The 15,538-nt window shown below is 45.1% G+C and overlaps 9 protein-coding genes across 9 annotated transcripts; 4 read left to right on the top strand and 5 right to left on the bottom strand.

The window, feature by feature from the left end:
- Window positions 1-131: 131 nt before the first annotated feature.
- On the bottom strand, window positions 132-4,856 carry ARO1 (LALA0S07e05666g1_1; the record flags this gene model as incomplete). Its single annotated transcript, XM_022771568.1, has 1 exon — window positions 132-4,856. One exon carries the CDS (start codon window positions 4,854-4,856, stop codon window positions 132-134), a length of 4,725 nt encoding a protein of 1,574 aa, XP_022629462.1.
- Window positions 4,857-5,734: 878 nt separating this feature from the next.
- Window positions 5,735-6,181, bottom strand: LALA0_S07e05688g (LALA0S07e05688g1_1; the record flags this gene model as incomplete). The annotated part of the gene is made up of 1 exon (XM_022771569.1): window positions 5,735-6,181. The coding sequence occupies one exon, from the start codon at window positions 6,179-6,181 to the stop codon at window positions 5,735-5,737; it is 447 nt and encodes a 148-aa protein (XP_022629463.1).
- Window positions 6,182-7,343: 1,162 nt separating this feature from the next.
- On the bottom strand, window positions 7,344-8,321 carry SWF1 (LALA0S07e05710g1_1; the record flags this gene model as incomplete). Its single annotated transcript, XM_022771570.1, has 1 exon — window positions 7,344-8,321. The coding sequence occupies one exon, from the start codon at window positions 8,319-8,321 to the stop codon at window positions 7,344-7,346; it is 978 nt and encodes a 325-aa protein (XP_022629464.1).
- Window positions 8,322-8,457: 136 nt separating this feature from the next.
- On the top strand, window positions 8,458-8,952 carry LALA0_S07e05732g (LALA0S07e05732g1_1; the record flags this gene model as incomplete). The annotated part of the gene is made up of 1 exon (XM_022771571.1): window positions 8,458-8,952. The coding sequence occupies one exon, from the start codon at window positions 8,458-8,460 to the stop codon at window positions 8,950-8,952; it is 495 nt and encodes a 164-aa protein (XP_022629465.1).
- Window positions 8,953-9,057: 105 nt separating this feature from the next.
- Window positions 9,058-9,432, bottom strand: MIM2 (LALA0S07e05754g1_1; the record flags this gene model as incomplete). The annotated part of the gene is made up of 1 exon (XM_022771572.1): window positions 9,058-9,432. One exon carries the CDS (start codon window positions 9,430-9,432, stop codon window positions 9,058-9,060), a length of 375 nt encoding a protein of 124 aa, XP_022629466.1.
- A 201-nt stretch (window positions 9,433-9,633) lies between these two features.
- On the top strand, window positions 9,634-10,860 carry ECM18 (LALA0S07e05776g1_1; the record flags this gene model as incomplete). Its single annotated transcript, XM_022771573.1, has 1 exon — window positions 9,634-10,860. One exon carries the CDS (start codon window positions 9,634-9,636, stop codon window positions 10,858-10,860), a length of 1,227 nt encoding a protein of 408 aa, XP_022629467.1.
- A 761-nt stretch (window positions 10,861-11,621) lies between these two features.
- LALA0_S07e05798g (LALA0S07e05798g1_1) lies at window positions 11,622-12,662 on the bottom strand (the record flags this gene model as incomplete). Its single annotated transcript, XM_022771574.1, has 1 exon — window positions 11,622-12,662. The coding sequence occupies one exon, from the start codon at window positions 12,660-12,662 to the stop codon at window positions 11,622-11,624; it is 1,041 nt and encodes a 346-aa protein (XP_022629468.1).
- Window positions 12,663-12,988: 326 nt separating this feature from the next.
- Window positions 12,989-14,047, top strand: HRT3 (LALA0S07e05820g1_1; the record flags this gene model as incomplete). The annotated part of the gene is made up of 1 exon (XM_022771575.1): window positions 12,989-14,047. One exon carries the CDS (start codon window positions 12,989-12,991, stop codon window positions 14,045-14,047), a length of 1,059 nt encoding a protein of 352 aa, XP_022629469.1.
- Window positions 14,048-14,426: 379 nt separating this feature from the next.
- On the top strand, window positions 14,427-15,428 carry INO2 (LALA0S07e05842g1_1; the record flags this gene model as incomplete). Its single annotated transcript, XM_022771577.1, has 1 exon — window positions 14,427-15,428. One exon carries the CDS (start codon window positions 14,427-14,429, stop codon window positions 15,426-15,428), a length of 1,002 nt encoding a protein of 333 aa, XP_022629470.1.
- Between the last annotated feature and the right edge of the window lie 110 nt (window positions 15,429-15,538).

Below are 15,538 nucleotides of genomic sequence, written 5' to 3' on the forward strand. Positions count from 1 at the left end.
ACTGAATTGTATTTATGTAAGGATTTCGAGTAGGTGACAGTCCACTGCTTTATAATTATGTTGGACGCATGTCAGAGAAGTAGGTGATGGGAGGCTTGACTACCCTTTAATGACAGTAGTCTTTATTCAACCTATTGGGCGAGAGCATCTTGAATGGCTTTGAAAGGCGCTTTGAAGCCTGTCCAGAGCTTAAATTGAGCCACACCTTGGTAAATTAGCATCTGGACACCAGGAATTACCTGCCATCCAAATTTGGTGTCGGCAATGGTCATTAGTGGAGTCACACTAGGCTTGTAAGCCGCGTCGAGAAGTGTTGGAGAAAACTTGACATGTTTGGACTTGGCCAATAGTTTTTCAACTCTGGCAAGCAGACTATCGTCCAAAGGCTTGTCAGCCGGTACACAACTCACCGCCAGCCCGACGTTATCTTCAAGAATAGCGTCGACTTGCTCAGGAGTCTCCAATACCTTGATATTGAAGTTGGCCGGGAAATGGTCCTTCATTTCGTAGGACTTCTGCACTGTCCTGTTGACAGTGTAAATCGTAGGGCAACCCAGCTTATGAAGGGCGTACACGGCAGCACGAGATGCACCACCAGCACCAACAACAAAACCGGAGGCACCACTAACATCCTCTGGAACACCTTGTGCGAGGAATGAATCGTAGATTCCAATCCAGTCGGTGTTATCGCCAAGGAACTTGCCATTTGCTGGCACAACCGTGTTCACGGCCCCCACCAGCTTTGCAGATTCAGAGAGTTCATCCATGTACTGCATGATATCCAGCTTCAGTGGGATGGTCACTGCCAGTCCACCGAGATTTGCCATGGACAGGATAGAGTTCTTGACCTCTTCTACCGAAGTAGTCTCGAATTTCTCGAAGGTGTGTGGGAGACCTAAAATTTTGAAACCCAAGTTGTGCATGTCAGGAGATCGGGAATGTCCTAATGGCGATCCAACGACGTACAGCTCTTTGGCAGGCATACCTCCCAGGGTCGAGTAGATCTGATTTATCTGGGCTAAAGTCAGCTGACCAGGAGCAGAAGCTGAAGGTAGCAGACTAGACGTCACTGGAGTAAGCACAGTGTTCACCACTCTAGAAAATTTGCCGGCATCTGTCATGTTAATGGCAATTAGTGGCTTCTGTGTGTGAGCCGATCTGAAGCGTTCCAATTTGAGGTTATCTTCAAAGCTTTTCGCAGTGCCAACAAACTTGATAATATCCAAATCTAGCGAGAGAGCATGGTTATATCTATTTTCCCACTCAGCGTCTTCCCAGTCGAACTTTGCATCAAAATCATGGTGAGAGCCGATGATTTTAGTGTTCTTCTTTCTGTTAACAAGCTGATATTGGAGTTCAACAGAGGTTGTTAATTCGAGGTCGATAAACTCAACACCCGATTTTAATGCAAGCTGGAAAAGCTGAAAGAGCTCTTGCTGACGATCATCAGGGAAGCGACCGCCTTGACTTTTGGTCCTTACTGTGAAAATGACCGGTAGGTTATCGGTGGCAGCGCGTAACACGCTTAGTTGCTGAGCAACAAAAGTCAAATCGAAGCTCTTTAGGTGATCAACACGAAGTTCAACAGCATCGCATCCGTACGTTATATCGGAAAGTACATCCTTGTGTTGGGACAGATCTTCAAAGGTCAAACAAACAAAAGCAGATCTGTCTCTTGGGATGATAATTTCGCGCTTACCAGTAATGGTACGAATGAAAGCGCCAAATGATTTTCTCAACTGACCAAATTCTTGAGGGGTGCCACAATGAGGCGAGTAGAAAACGTAATTGGAGCATTCATTATACCATTGTTGTCTTCTGTTCCACACGTCTCTGATGTCCTCAGAATAGGCTGGTCTAGTAGGATCGCTTTGCAAAAAGTTAATAGTTTCGTCGATATCACGATGCAAATGCAAAACAATACCACCTTGATCGGCGAAGGCCTTCAAAGCTTTCCTTGATTCCGCATTTTCAACAATACCGCCTCCAGTAGACACAACATAACCGTTACTGTTAGCTGAAATGGTGCTTTTGAAAATCTCAGCCTCAGTTTTACGAAAGGCGTCCCATCCTTTCTCCTGAACAAATTCCTTCACAGAGCCTTTCTGATATTGTTCTTCAAACACTGTATCAAGATCCAAAAATTTGTAGCCCAAAGCATTGGAACACCAGTGACTTAAAGTGGTTTTGCCAGCAGCTCTCATACCGATGATAACAACGCTCGTTCTTTGGCCCTGCAATGTGGTAGCTAGAGGTTCAGCACCATCTAGAGAGGCGCCCAATTGTGTATGTAGAACGTCCCACCAACCGGGCCATGTTTTGCCCGTACAATGTCTTTCTAGTATTCTTACTGGCTTATTTTGTTGCTGCGTCGTAGATTTGATGGTACCCGCTAGAAGCGAACAGCTCATTGCGACACGATGGTCATCATAAGAGTCAACAGACGTGGGCACCTTGAGATCTTTCAAAGAGTTCACACCATGGACTTGAATACCATCAGGTAGTTCATTCGCTTTTACGCCAAACTTTGCTAATTCAGTGACCATCGCCAAGATTCTATTACACTCTTTGACACGCTGGTTTGCGATGCCTTCAATCGTAGTAACATTGGAAGTGTCTGCACCCTCATTGTGCGCAACGGCGGCAACCATACAAGCAGTTAAGAATGCATCAGTCATAGGCTCCATATCGACATGTAGAAGGGGTTTCAACGTGCCTAGGGGTGGTCCTGTTACTGTTGTCGAGGATTCTGTTTGCTCGACCAAACATCCCATTGGCTTCAACACGTCACGGGCAAACCTGGCATCACCCTGTAGCGATTCAAAACCGATGTTTGGCACAGTCACAGTGGTTCCTGTCATTGCGGCATAGGCCAAAGGATAAGTGGCGGAGGAAGCATCACTTTCAATGACGTACTCTGGAGGATTGACATAGCTTGCTTTAGGAATGTAATAAGTGTGAGGCTCAGTGGTTGACACTTCGACTTTCACACCAAACTTCTCCATCATTTTTATCGTCATGTCGATGTAAAGCTTAGAAATCGGCTTACCACCAACTAAGGAAAGCGTCACAGACTCATCTGCATATGGTGCACACATGAGAATAGAAGAAACGTACTGGGAGGATACTGTAGCAGCTAGCTCAATCCTTCCGCCCTTGAAGTGAGAGTCAGTGTCAATCTTTAGCGGCAATGACCCTTCCTTATTGAGGTATTGAATCTTGGTGCCGTTTTCACGCAACGAGTCCACCAGGGGGCCAATAGGTCTTTCTTGCATTCTGGCGTTACCAGTGAGAACAACGCTCTTCTGAGAAGCAGATGATTTAGCAAGTGCGGCGACCGATGTCAAAAACCTTGATGCGGTTCCGGCGTTTCCTAAGTACAAAGGATCAGAAGTTGCCTCAAGGGTTTTGCCGCCGTGTCCTTTAACCACGACAGTTTCACCGTTATCCTCAAAAGATATAGAGGCACCCTTAAGCTGTTGAACGGCATGTAACATATGCTTCGTATCGTCAGAATGAAGAAGATTTTTCACCCTACAGGTACCTTCTCCCAGAGCGGCAAGCACCAAAGCGCGGTTGGAAATCGATTTGGAACCAGGAGGAGTGATGATTTTGGCCTCTTGTGTAACCTTGGGCGTAAAAGGATAAACCAAGACCTCATCGGTTAGAACGAAACGTAGGTCTTCATCTGAGACTTGATGAGCAGAAGTTCCGTAACACTTGCCGATTGTTTCTAAAAGAACCGCCTTCTTTTTGGACCCATCGTTTTTCTTGTCTATGCTCATTTTCTTGAGTAAAACGTCCAGTGGGGTTTTCTTGTGGAGAGTTAGATCTTTGAACCATTTCTCATCAGGCGAAACAGGAAGACCGTAAGCCGCCAAAATTTTGGTTAGACGTGCAACCTGGGTTGGTGACAAAATGTTAAGGTAGCGGGAAAGCTCAGCTTCTTTAATCATACCAATGGAAACACACTCCCCATGCAAAGCTTGTGGAGTCAAAATCGCCTCATAGGCGTGTCCAATGGTGTGACCAAAATTTAGCAGGTTTCTTAGTCCCGATTCCCTTTCGTCAGAGGATACAACATGGGCCTTGACTCTGATACTTTCGAGAACCAGCTTGAACACATGGTCTAGGATGTGCTCGATATTGGTAATGGTCAATTGGTGCGTTTGACCAGCGACGGCGACGCGGGTAGACTTGGCTCCGTTCACGACCTGCAAGAAACTCTCTGCGTTATCTTCAAGACGTGCAAACTCCTCACCATTCCAGATAGCAGCGGTTTTGATGACCTCAGCAATACCATTGATGAATTCACGTCTTGGCAACGTTTCGAGCCATTTGATATCGACCAGCACGAATTGTGGCTGCCAAAACGCACCGATGAAGTTTTTACCCAAGGGGGTGTCTACTGCCGTTTTCCCACCGATAGATGAGTCCACCATAGCCAGCAGCGACGTAGGAACTTGCACGAAACGTACACCTCTCATGAAGGTGGCTGCTACATAACCTATCATGTCACCGATAACACCACCGCCAATGGCAATGATAACAGTGTCTCTAGTACATCCTTCGCTTAGCAGATAATCTTCAATTAAGGCCTTTTGATCTCTGGTCTTGTGTGCTTCGCCAGGCTTAACCGAGTATCTCAGAAGTCTGGAATCCAGCTGTTCGGCTGCAGATTTCAAAGTAAGCACCAGATCATTGTAGTACGGAATTTTTTCCACGTTTGTGTCATTGATGACCACATACGTGGAAGACGAACACCCTTCGACAATAGTCTTGACAAGGTGGTCAGCGATATTGTAACCAACATGGATGGTTTCCTTACCTAAAATTGGCACTTTAGTGAGCTCCATTGCCGCACCACTAGAGAATTTAACGTGGCCGATTCAATGGTCAATTGATACGCAGCACAAAAGCGGCAAGAATTGTTTTTAGAGGTCCAGGAACTACCAAAAAACCTTATAAGAAAGTTTCATCTCATCAGTTTCTTGAAAGTTTTCGACTTATTGAGTCAGTTATTAGATGAAAACCATCACGAGTTGGAATACGAATCTCGAGTACGAGTAACGCGACTGAGCTACAAAGGAGCGATAATACAAGAGAAGACGTTCTGGTGTGACAGGCAGGGTTACAAGAGGTCAGGGACTTGTTCAATTGATTTGAAAGTAAGACTTCATGTCCTCTGTAGACATGCTTTTTGAGGCGCGAATAGTTTGCGAAGAAGACGAGTTAAAATAGCATGGGATTGCGAAAATTTAAGCATGTGGCAAGAAGGAAAGATTGTGAGCGTTGGGTAGTCCGTCCTTTTTTAGCGTGGTTTGGTTTAAAATCCATATAGAGAGATAGAAAGCAGATACAATTGTTCACGTGACCGAAATGACAGATGACAGGCTTGGTCAAAGTGATATAAAATGATGGTATCTATGGAAGCTAAAGGTACAAGCAGCATAGGCTGGTATGTCGTCAATTCGACATTAATGAGTAAGTGCTCGATTTATGGTTTGACCATGCCATTTATTTCTCTGTAGGATTGCTGTGGTCTTGGGGGTAGTTCGTTAAATAGATGCGCTGTCTGGGGTAATACTATTTAGGAAACTGGACCTCTAAAAGACAACCCGTTGCAACAGTAGTTATTCCCTAAGGTTATGCTGTAGCGCCAAGAGTCAGCACCCAGTCAGATAAATCCATGACGGGGCTTTTGGTGCCCGCCAAAGCCTCACACATCACTTTCTCAAGACTTCTCACACTCCTTCTTGAGAGCTTCATTCATGGATGTGAAATTCTTGGAGACTCCACTAAGCATAAATTTCAAAAGCGGCAAGGCCCAGCCGCTGAAATTCTCCGATTGGCGAAATTCACACGCTTTCCCACCATCAACGTCTTTGAATTCGAACCGGTGGATTCCGCTGAAAACCCACGCTGACAAAAGAGTGCCCTGCCATTCAAACCTTTGTGGGCTGTTGGCCGTCACTGTCGGTTTAAAGTTCGAAACTTTACCGTTGGCGTTTGTCATGTAAACGTCGAGTAAGTCACCTGCACCAATTTCATCTGTTTTCTTGTCAAGCGCATTTACAGATGTGAGAAACGGGTTCCAAGAGCTATAGTTGTCGAAGTCCAGGATTACTTTGCGCACCACAGATGAGGGTGCGTTTATAAGGATTTGGGTGTCAACTTTCATTGCGCTGCTTTCTTTTGCACGATGGTGGCCTAGAGTACTGAGAACGGCCAATACAATTCTTTGCTTAATTGAAACTTGCAGTAGGTAATACCGTGGACGCTATATAATGTAAAGTCTTAGCATTGGAGGCAGCCTAGTTCTGTTAAAGGATTTTTGACGGGGCACTGATCGACATGTGCATGGTGCTTCGATAACCCTCTTTAAGAATTCTTTACGTAATTTAAGGTTGGTTAACGTCTCTGCTTATTAAGGTCCTCATAATATGATTCATATCGGAAGTCAAGATGGGCTTGATAACCGGAGTGAGTATGGACATAGGAATACGAACAATACTCATCTTAATACTAAGGAGGCTCAGTTTTGCCAAGAATTGGCCAATATTCGAATTAAAACTGGGGTTTTAAAGGCATACAGTAATTGGTTAACGTTTAATTCACCTTTTAATTACACTGTATATCGCGAGTTGCGTTCATTTGACATTTGACATGTTAAAATGCGAAGCTACCGAGCAAAATCGACAAGAAAAAATTGCAAGATGCTTTCCCCGGCAGGAGCACTGGAACCATTCGATTTAAAAGTGTACAGATACTTCGGCCAGACGTAGTAGCGGGTGGAAAATGTAGTTGCCAAAGTCGTCGGTGGTGGTAATTATTTTATCACTATTTTCTACTCCGTCACCCTCGAGATGCTTTATTGAATTTCGGACTGCATGGAACAATAGAGTTGATTTTTGACATCCTCATTGAAAAATAGTGTGTAGGATCTCATCAGCTTAAGGTCGGTTCTCAGAGCTCTTGGTTCGTATCTAATCCTATAACTTTATCTATTTCGCTGCTTGCACTGTGTCTCTTCAGCAGCAGTTCTTGATGTAGACGCTAGTTTTCAAGTCTCGCCGACACTTTGTCCTGCCGATCTCTGCGGTTCGGGTTTTGAAACGCTCACAGAGAGCAGTTTTCCAATCCATGGTTATAGTCCTTACTTTTAGAATTGCGATAATTTCTTGAGTTACACGCACTGAATTGGAAACTCCTCATAAACGCTTCACACCACGGTTCAAACCCATAAATTTTCCCAAACGTATTTGGAAATTTCGTGTACTGGCTAATACTCTCACCCAATCGACGACAATGTAGGACCGCTGGCCATTCTGCCTCCAATATCTTCAAGGCTTCACCAGAATCTTCAAATTCGACCAAATTCCACCACGGTCGTAAATATTTGTGATTTCTCCCGGACTTCGCACCACTCGGTAATCCCTAACACTATACGTGCTGCCATCGTAGACATTCGTAGAGTAAAATTCGTACTGGCTGCCATTTTCGCCTCCCACACGATAAAAGTATCGGTCGCTGCCGTCTATCACCAACTTTCCTTCGCGGAGCATGTCATGAACAACTAACCATTTGGATTCCTCGCCAGTAGTCATCCCGGCCTGTACCAACGCCAGTTGGAAGTACGTGAAAACTGCCAAAATCAACGCAAAGCACCCTAGTAGTGAACACAACACCACAAGCGACCTACTATCCCCAGAATGTCGCAACCATACCAGTCTCACGCACCCATAGCTTGTAAGACACACATTAGCGACCAAAAATCCGTAGAAGTACTGATAATTGCCTGCTCCTATGCAATTGTTTGCCCAGATACAATGGTGGTCTGCAACTAATGTACACTGATTACAGATGGCACAATGCTTTGATCGTGCATATTTAGGTAACTTGCACGTACGGCACTCCAGACCTTCGTGAAATATCAAATTATCGTATGCTGGCAACCACTGCGACCCTTTAGTTGTCAGGGCATCGCGCGATGTCATTGGTTTCACTGCCATTGTTAAAATGCCGGTGATGAGCGGTGTAACCAAAACCGCTGGGATCACAACCCATCTCTCTATCAGAGTCAAGCGGCCCCTCACCAAAGGCTCCACATCTTGATAGAATAGAACTGTACAATATCCGTAAACACCAAGGTACAATGCCGGCACTACCGCGAGTTTCCATCGCAGCCGGTCCACATCTTCAAAAACTGGATGGAACACTTTGTTGTAGTACCATCGGAAAACGGGCCTTGTCTTCAAAAGCGGCGAGAACAACAATAGGATTAGTTGTGCTAAAACCACAGTCCACACAATAACCTTCATACCAGTGACTTGTCAAAATGTTCAAAGTTGGTGCTGTTTCTTCCAGTGACAAAGTTTCCAAGTTGTACAAGTAGCCAGCTGAAAAAGAAGAGAGATCTACCAACAACATCCAAGAGGCTTGCTGGCGCTGTGCTTGATGGATCAAGAGCTCGGGGCCGACAATGTAGTGCTCTTGGAGCATTTATTGCGGGTTAATCGTGAACAGCAACCGTTGTTCAATAGCTTTGTCGTAAGACCTGAACAACTAGGAAAGTGTAACGCCGCGGTTTGGGCATTCAGAACGCTGGATAAGTTTCAAGTGCTGTATGAGCTTTGTGATGTGATGCGGGACGACCACGCTTTGTCGGATGTGGCCTTGTACGCTTTGCTGGAGAAGTTGAACCTGTTGTTCTCGCGTGGTCCGCAATGGGAAGAGCCTCAGGTGCTGGACGTGAGAGCACTGACCGTAGCTCTGATGGAGCTGCTGATCAGGATCTGCAACGTGGTGTGTGCTGATGCATTGACATCGAAAGTAAGGCCATCGTTGCAAAAATCCGTTGTTGCAGCGATTCGCCAGCAGTTCATTGTAGAATACACACAGGAGATATGGGAGATGCTGGAAGACCCGATGGTCAGTAATACCGAACCATAGCCGTTCCACAAACGCCTTTCAGCATAATTCCCAGGTTTCCTTCAGACACAAACCAAAACTCATGCTTTGTTGTACTACATAGTTTGCCAACTAAGCTAGAACCATCTATATTCCCCACAGGTGAGTGACAACTCGTTTCCATAACCCCAGAGCCGTTCTTCTTCCCAGATACTTGCCAATCAATGGCAACAACACCCAGTTGAGTACTTGACTCAGTTGTTCCAACGATTCTTCCCATTGTTGCTGGGCAGTAAGCAAATGCTCCTCAAAATCGATATCTTCTGTGTATAAATCGCTGTATTCATCGTCGTCGTCTTCATGGTGGTGTTCTACATCTTCTTCCTGGCTCTCATCTTCAGACGTCCAGATGCTTTGCCCGTTTTGCTCATTCTGCTCGTTCTGCTCCGGTTGTGAGCTCTGCGGTACCTGCAAAGTCTCCAGGACTTGTTCTTGTCGGATTCTATCCCACACACTACTCATCCAGATAGTTTCTGAGCCGACTAATGGCTTTTAACAGCCTTTTCTTAACGGTATTTTACTATTTCAACACTGTTGTAGTTGTTCTACCATTTCTTTCATAGTACTTGTTCATAGCACTCACTCGGAATACCAGGTTCATCTCACCAAAAGAGTCGAAGATTAATCCACAATTACTTGGAATTTGGTGTGTTATAGTATTCAATGATTGCTGTACGGTATTCAAGCTCTCAATCGCGCAGTTTGCCTCGCCGAATGGCCGCACGGCTGATGAAACCACCAACCGGAGTTCCTCGAGCATCGGGCTGGAAACTATGGGCCCAAAACCTGAATCGGTCGTCTAAACCACAGATGGAAGAACTCCAAAATGCACTTGTACAAGACGTAGGGCTGGCAGATCGAGCGGTGCATACTATGGTAAAAGACGAGATCAACCAATGGCATTTTCATAACCCAAATGCTCGTCTCAAAACTCCTACACTGTTAGTTCACGGCCATGCAGCCTCGGCCATGGCGTTCCATCGTAACTTTGCTGACCTTTCAAATGAGATTCAGGACCTTTACGCTATCGATTTGCCTGCCAATGGACTGTCAAAAGACATACCGCTCGACATTTACGTTGATCGACCACTCCCGCTGCGTTTGAAGTTCCAAGACGACACATTTACGCTTCCTTACACTCTGGGGCAAGTACAGCATCATGCACTGGTGCAGGTATTCGAGAATTACTATGTGGATGCATTGGAACAATGGCGTCGCGATAATGGTCTGGGTCCGATCAACTTGGTAGCTCACTCTTTCGGTGGTTACTTGTCATTCAGATATGCGACCAAATATCCAGAATCTGTGAACAAATTGTGTCTGATTTCGCCGTTAGGTGTGGAACGCAATGCTTTCGCTGTCAACAACCAATGGTGCAGTAATACGACATACCCTGTAGACCGGAACAATCCGGCATCAAAGCACTATGTTCCGTCACGTCCAGCAATACCTAAATTCATATTTGAGTCTCAAACGAGTGTACTGCGTGCTCTGGGCCCACTGGGCGCCAAATTCTGCTGGAACTACATCGCTACGGTATACGGGCGTGTTCCTAGTCTCCACTACAAGAAGTATTTGTTCGAAATGTTCTACGGCAAAGATGGCCTGAGTCAGACCAGCAAGGATGTGTTTTTGGGTCTCTTCACCAACCGGTTGTTAGCGCGCGATCCGCTTCTGGATGGTGTCAAAGATCTACATGTTAAAGAGCTACTGCTGCTGTATGGGGACCACGATTGGATGAACCGAGAAGCAGGAAAATGTTTGATGCAAGAAGCCGAATCCTGTGGGATTGATTCAGAGTATCATGAAGTTTCATCATCAGGACACAATTTGTTCTTGGATAACCCACTTGAATTTGATCAGCGAGTGATTCAGTTTTTGGAGCGGTGAAACCATTTATACAGGTTTCGTAGAAGACCAAACGGGGGAAGGTCAAAAAAAGAGCTTATCTCTTTGGTGATGATGTGCTCTGCGTTTTCAACAGACCACGATGCCATGGGCCTTGAGACTTTGTTGAGATGGTGACGTTGCCTGCCCAATTGTGGGTCATGGTGTATTGGCAGCTAGCGCTCTGCAGACGAGACCCTCGTTTTCGTTTGACAATAGTCTTCAATGACCATCATATTGGTGGCAATACGATGATACTGACCACGAGTTCTTGCACGGATTGATCTGCTGGGTGGTTGGCACTTTTTTAACTTTTGTCTCTGCTGTTCCGGAAGAAGATACTGAAGCGAGCATCTTGTCTGCCCCAGTCCAGAAATGAAGCTTCGGCAATAGAAGCTTTTTAGCGCGGGCAGTCGTTAGAATAAGAATAAGACCTCAGTCAACAATTGCATGCTATTTTGCGTAACTGAATCCTGTTGTGTTTCCGTCTGACAATGTTTCGCTGGCCGAAGAGCTTTTAGAAAGTAATAATCACTTGCAGGAAACCAGTCTGGAAAAGAAGCCGGAATCAAGGCCCCTCGGCTTTCTTGAATTCACTGAAGTGGTAAACCATTACGCCTCAGAATTAAGTTTGATTTCATCCTTTTTACAGGCGATAGATACACCGAGAGAAATTTCAAAGGTGAAGCTGAGCTTAAAGAAAAGCTTAAGAGAGATTGTCTTTTCCCGTACATATTACAATACTTCTGAATAGTGCACTGTTTTCAATATTCGAAGCCAGTCTCGGAGTCGCAGAACCCTTCAAAGTCATTGCCAAGATCATTGAAATGGTCGGTACTTAAACATTCATTGGAAGCGGAAGAAGTACAAGACTGAGAATGCGTGTCTGATGAATTGTTGAAGTGAGCATTTGATGAGCCGGGCTGACTGTTGACACACAACGCATCTGCTCGTTCTGCACTTGGGTGGTCGCCATTGAACGATTGAAGCAATGAATGCAAGGGACCACTTCCGGGCCTACTCTCTGCACCATCCAGACTATCCGGGCTCATAGTGCCAAGTAGAGTTAGCCGCTCCAGATCAGGATCCATTTTGATTGTTTTGGCCTTTTTTGAGCTTGCTGAACCCATTTGTAAAAGGTCGCAATCGACCGCCGCAACTGTTGCCAAGCCCAAACACAGCGCTCCGCAAATATTGTACACGTATTCAAGCGCAATCTGATGCTGACTCGTATTTTTCGGAAAATGGATGGACATGGTTGATTTTTTGAGTTTGCGCAATAGATTGGGATCATTGCAATGCGGTACAAGTCTTGTCAAAATGGCGATCATGAGCATGATCCTTTGTGGCTTGCGCAAATGATCTGGTTCCCTATGTTCTACATTCGAAGGCCACCAATACGGTTTAAAGAGCTCACCCTTGATGTAAGGGTACCTGGATTTCTTGCGAGGTTCAACCACTTTGATCCATGCCTTGGCAATAGCTTTACACTGCAACTGACGCAGCATGGAAAACACACTCTTGAGGTATTTCTCCACCTCATATGGGTTTCTCAAGTCCAAATCCAATAACTCCACATTATTGTCTAATGCCAAATCTGGTTTTACCTGAGATCCTTGCCGATTTTGTGCTTTCTGTTGGTGATGAGCTTCGCAAATATCCCACAGTGTCGTTTGCAAGTGTGCATCTAAACTTCTCGAACACACTATTCGAGGAGGGTTATTGTCGCCCGGTACCTGTACAAGAGCAGCAATTTCGTAACCGTCTTTTTCCAAACTTTCAATCGCTCTCAGCAGTGTTTCCATGTTCTTTTCGCCTGGATCACTTGATATTGAATCAAGCAAGGTGGATAACCCGGGTATCGTCTCTAACAGTCCACATGAACAGCAGCTGCTCGCTTCAAATACTAAATCCCAGTCTTACAGGCTCATCCAAGCAGTATCAAGCTAGTTTTATCCATCTTTTCGCTGTTTCGATGTTGTCGAGAAATGGTGATGAGCTAGTCATATGTAATAAACTTGATGCTGAGATGAGTTTTGAACATGAATCAGAACTGTTACGCAACAAGAAGTCAACACTTATACTTCAAACCTGACGGGCTAATACTCTCCAAATTCCGAGGAGTTTAGAGATGGTACAAGATGCGGGAAATTTTGGCTCTAACGCTATCGAATTGTGGGAACTAGGGGTTTCGAAAGAGAAAGATGGTATGATGATGGATGCAATAGGGTGTTACAGAAGGGCTTTGAAGATTGATGAAGAGGTGGAAAACAAGTATCGCAAGCTGGTGCGTCAGAAATTGTCCAATAAGGTCGCTTCTTCGGCTTTGGTGTCTACAGTAACGGCAAAAACGGAGGCTCCAAAAGCTAGACACGATGATGAACAACTTTCTTCGAACGGTAAGGAAAACGAAGAGCCACTACCCTGTTGGCTGCTGGAACTGTTGACCGATGATATTTTGCAACAAATCGTATTGCAAATTGTGGCTACTTCGGGAGACTCATGGGTCAATTTGGCACTGACATGCAAAAGACTCCAAAGGCTGTGTTTTCGGAGACCAGAACCTTACCGTACATTTGCAAGGCATATATATTCGTTGCAACAATATGATGAGGCTTCGTTGACGCTCAATGGACTCAGCAATATGCAAGTGCTCGAACAGGCTCTCTGGGGCACCGATTACAAACGCATGCTACAAGAGCGAGCATTTGTCAAATTCCAAGGCTGCTACATCAGTGTTGTAAATTATTTGAGACACGGTGCGAATCCGGAGGGCTCGCTTTCATTGGTCAGTCCCGTGCATATGATCACCTACTACCGATACCTGAGATTTTATCCGGATGGAACTTGTCTACGACTGGTATCCACTGACGCCCCGTCTTTGGTGGTTAGGCATTTTCATCGTGAGCATACTGTGAAGCATGCAGAGTTGTGTGCGTGGTCGTGTTCGATCGATGACGATTTTTCAGTATTGACGATAAAGCGCAGCAATGATAAATACAGGTTTGAAGAAACTTTACGAATCTGTTCCCATGGTCATCGTCGATATCACAGGCTAAATTGGATTCGATCAGAAGCGTATCAGGACACCGGTGATCGCATCGACTTTTCTATGCAAAATGAAAAGCCATTCTCTTTTTCCAGAGTGAACGCTTATAGACTAGATAATGCCACGCATCATCAAACTTGATAAGAACGAACCCTAAACCGCTACACACAAAATAGTTGAGGACCCCATTCTGCAAATCCGAGTACGCTACTTTACGGAAATCTATTCAACCTCGGACGCTACACCTAAATCTCTAAGAAAACTGAGATATCATGGAAACACAACAAGACAAGAACATGAATTTGCCAATGTCTCAAACCCCGTCAAGTTCCCTCATCTTGGCAATCTCAAGGCCTTCGTATGGAATGCTATCAACACTTTTTTTCACCTAGTCCATGTGAAGAGAAGATAGATAGATGGACATCTCGATTTCAAGCGTACAGGTGGTAAGCCCAGCAACAGCATTACAAGGGCCTTTGGAGGCTCAATTGCCATCTTATATGAATGCCAAAAGCCCAACATGGAGACCGATAATCTTCTGGATGTTTTTGACTACGATCTAGACATAGATTTCGAAACTGCATATGAGATGGTCAACAATGACGACCAGCTCGACAAGATGCACCTAAATCATAATGCATCGACTATTGACGCTGCTGTAGACCAGTGGAGTCCTTCTGAACATGGTGGACTGAAAAGAGAACTTAATGATGCAACAGATAATGGTTCGCTAACATTAGCTGGACTCGAACACACTGCAATGCCTGGTCTGCTAAGCGCATTTGAGTCCAGCGCGATAGAAAAATTTCTGGACAGTTTGGTCACAACGAGTGGGAAAGCCGCAGCTAGCTGGTCGGGGCTGCCGAATCCTGCATGGGCTAAAAATGGGGAACATGACCATCATGTGCGGAAGCATCTTAGTCATTTGGACGATCTGGAATCGCCAAAGCGTCTGGGGTCTTTTGCTCTTAATACTGTTCCACCTATTAGCTTAAGTCAGTCCAATGATGTGTCAACAAACCAATGTGGATCGAAGGAGGTGATCCTAGGCGAACATCCTTCGGCTGAATTAAATCAAGTTGCCCACGAAACGGTCACCGACATACACCCTAAAGAAAGCGTCTCATCATCATCTGTGTATGCTCCCGAGGTTTTGAAATCTCCAGAAATACTGGTACTAGATTCTGAAATTCCTTTGGAGATACGAAATGACCCTACGAAGCGCAGGAAGTGGAGACATGTGGCATTGGAAAAAAAGCGTCGGAATGCCATAAAGGAGTATTTCGATGATCTGGTGGAGCTGATACATTTTCCCAGGTCTGTACCTTCCGAAATGGAAGACGTGGAGGATGGCAAACCCAAGGGAAGCAAAAAGAGAAGCAAGAAGGACAGGCCTGCTGATAAAAGGATACCCAAACATGTCCTTCTGAATTATTTGATAGAGGACATGAATTCTGTGCTTCAGGCCAACCAAAAATTGGAGGAGCAACTAAAATCTTTCAGAGAAAGCCAATCTGTTTGAGGCAGAGAAGAACTCGGAGTTACCAATAAAGGGATTGAATATTACATAACGTGCGCATATATCTATATACATCAATTGATGGTCATTCACACGACATCCATTAATCAGTT

The sequence above is a fragment of the Lachancea lanzarotensis genome, scaffold LALA0S07, assembly GCF_000938715.1.
Source record: "Lachancea lanzarotensis genome assembly LALA0, scaffold LALA0S07, whole genome shotgun sequence".
Taxonomy (NCBI): Eukaryota; Fungi; Ascomycota; class Saccharomycetes; order Saccharomycetales; family Saccharomycetaceae; genus Lachancea; species Lachancea lanzarotensis.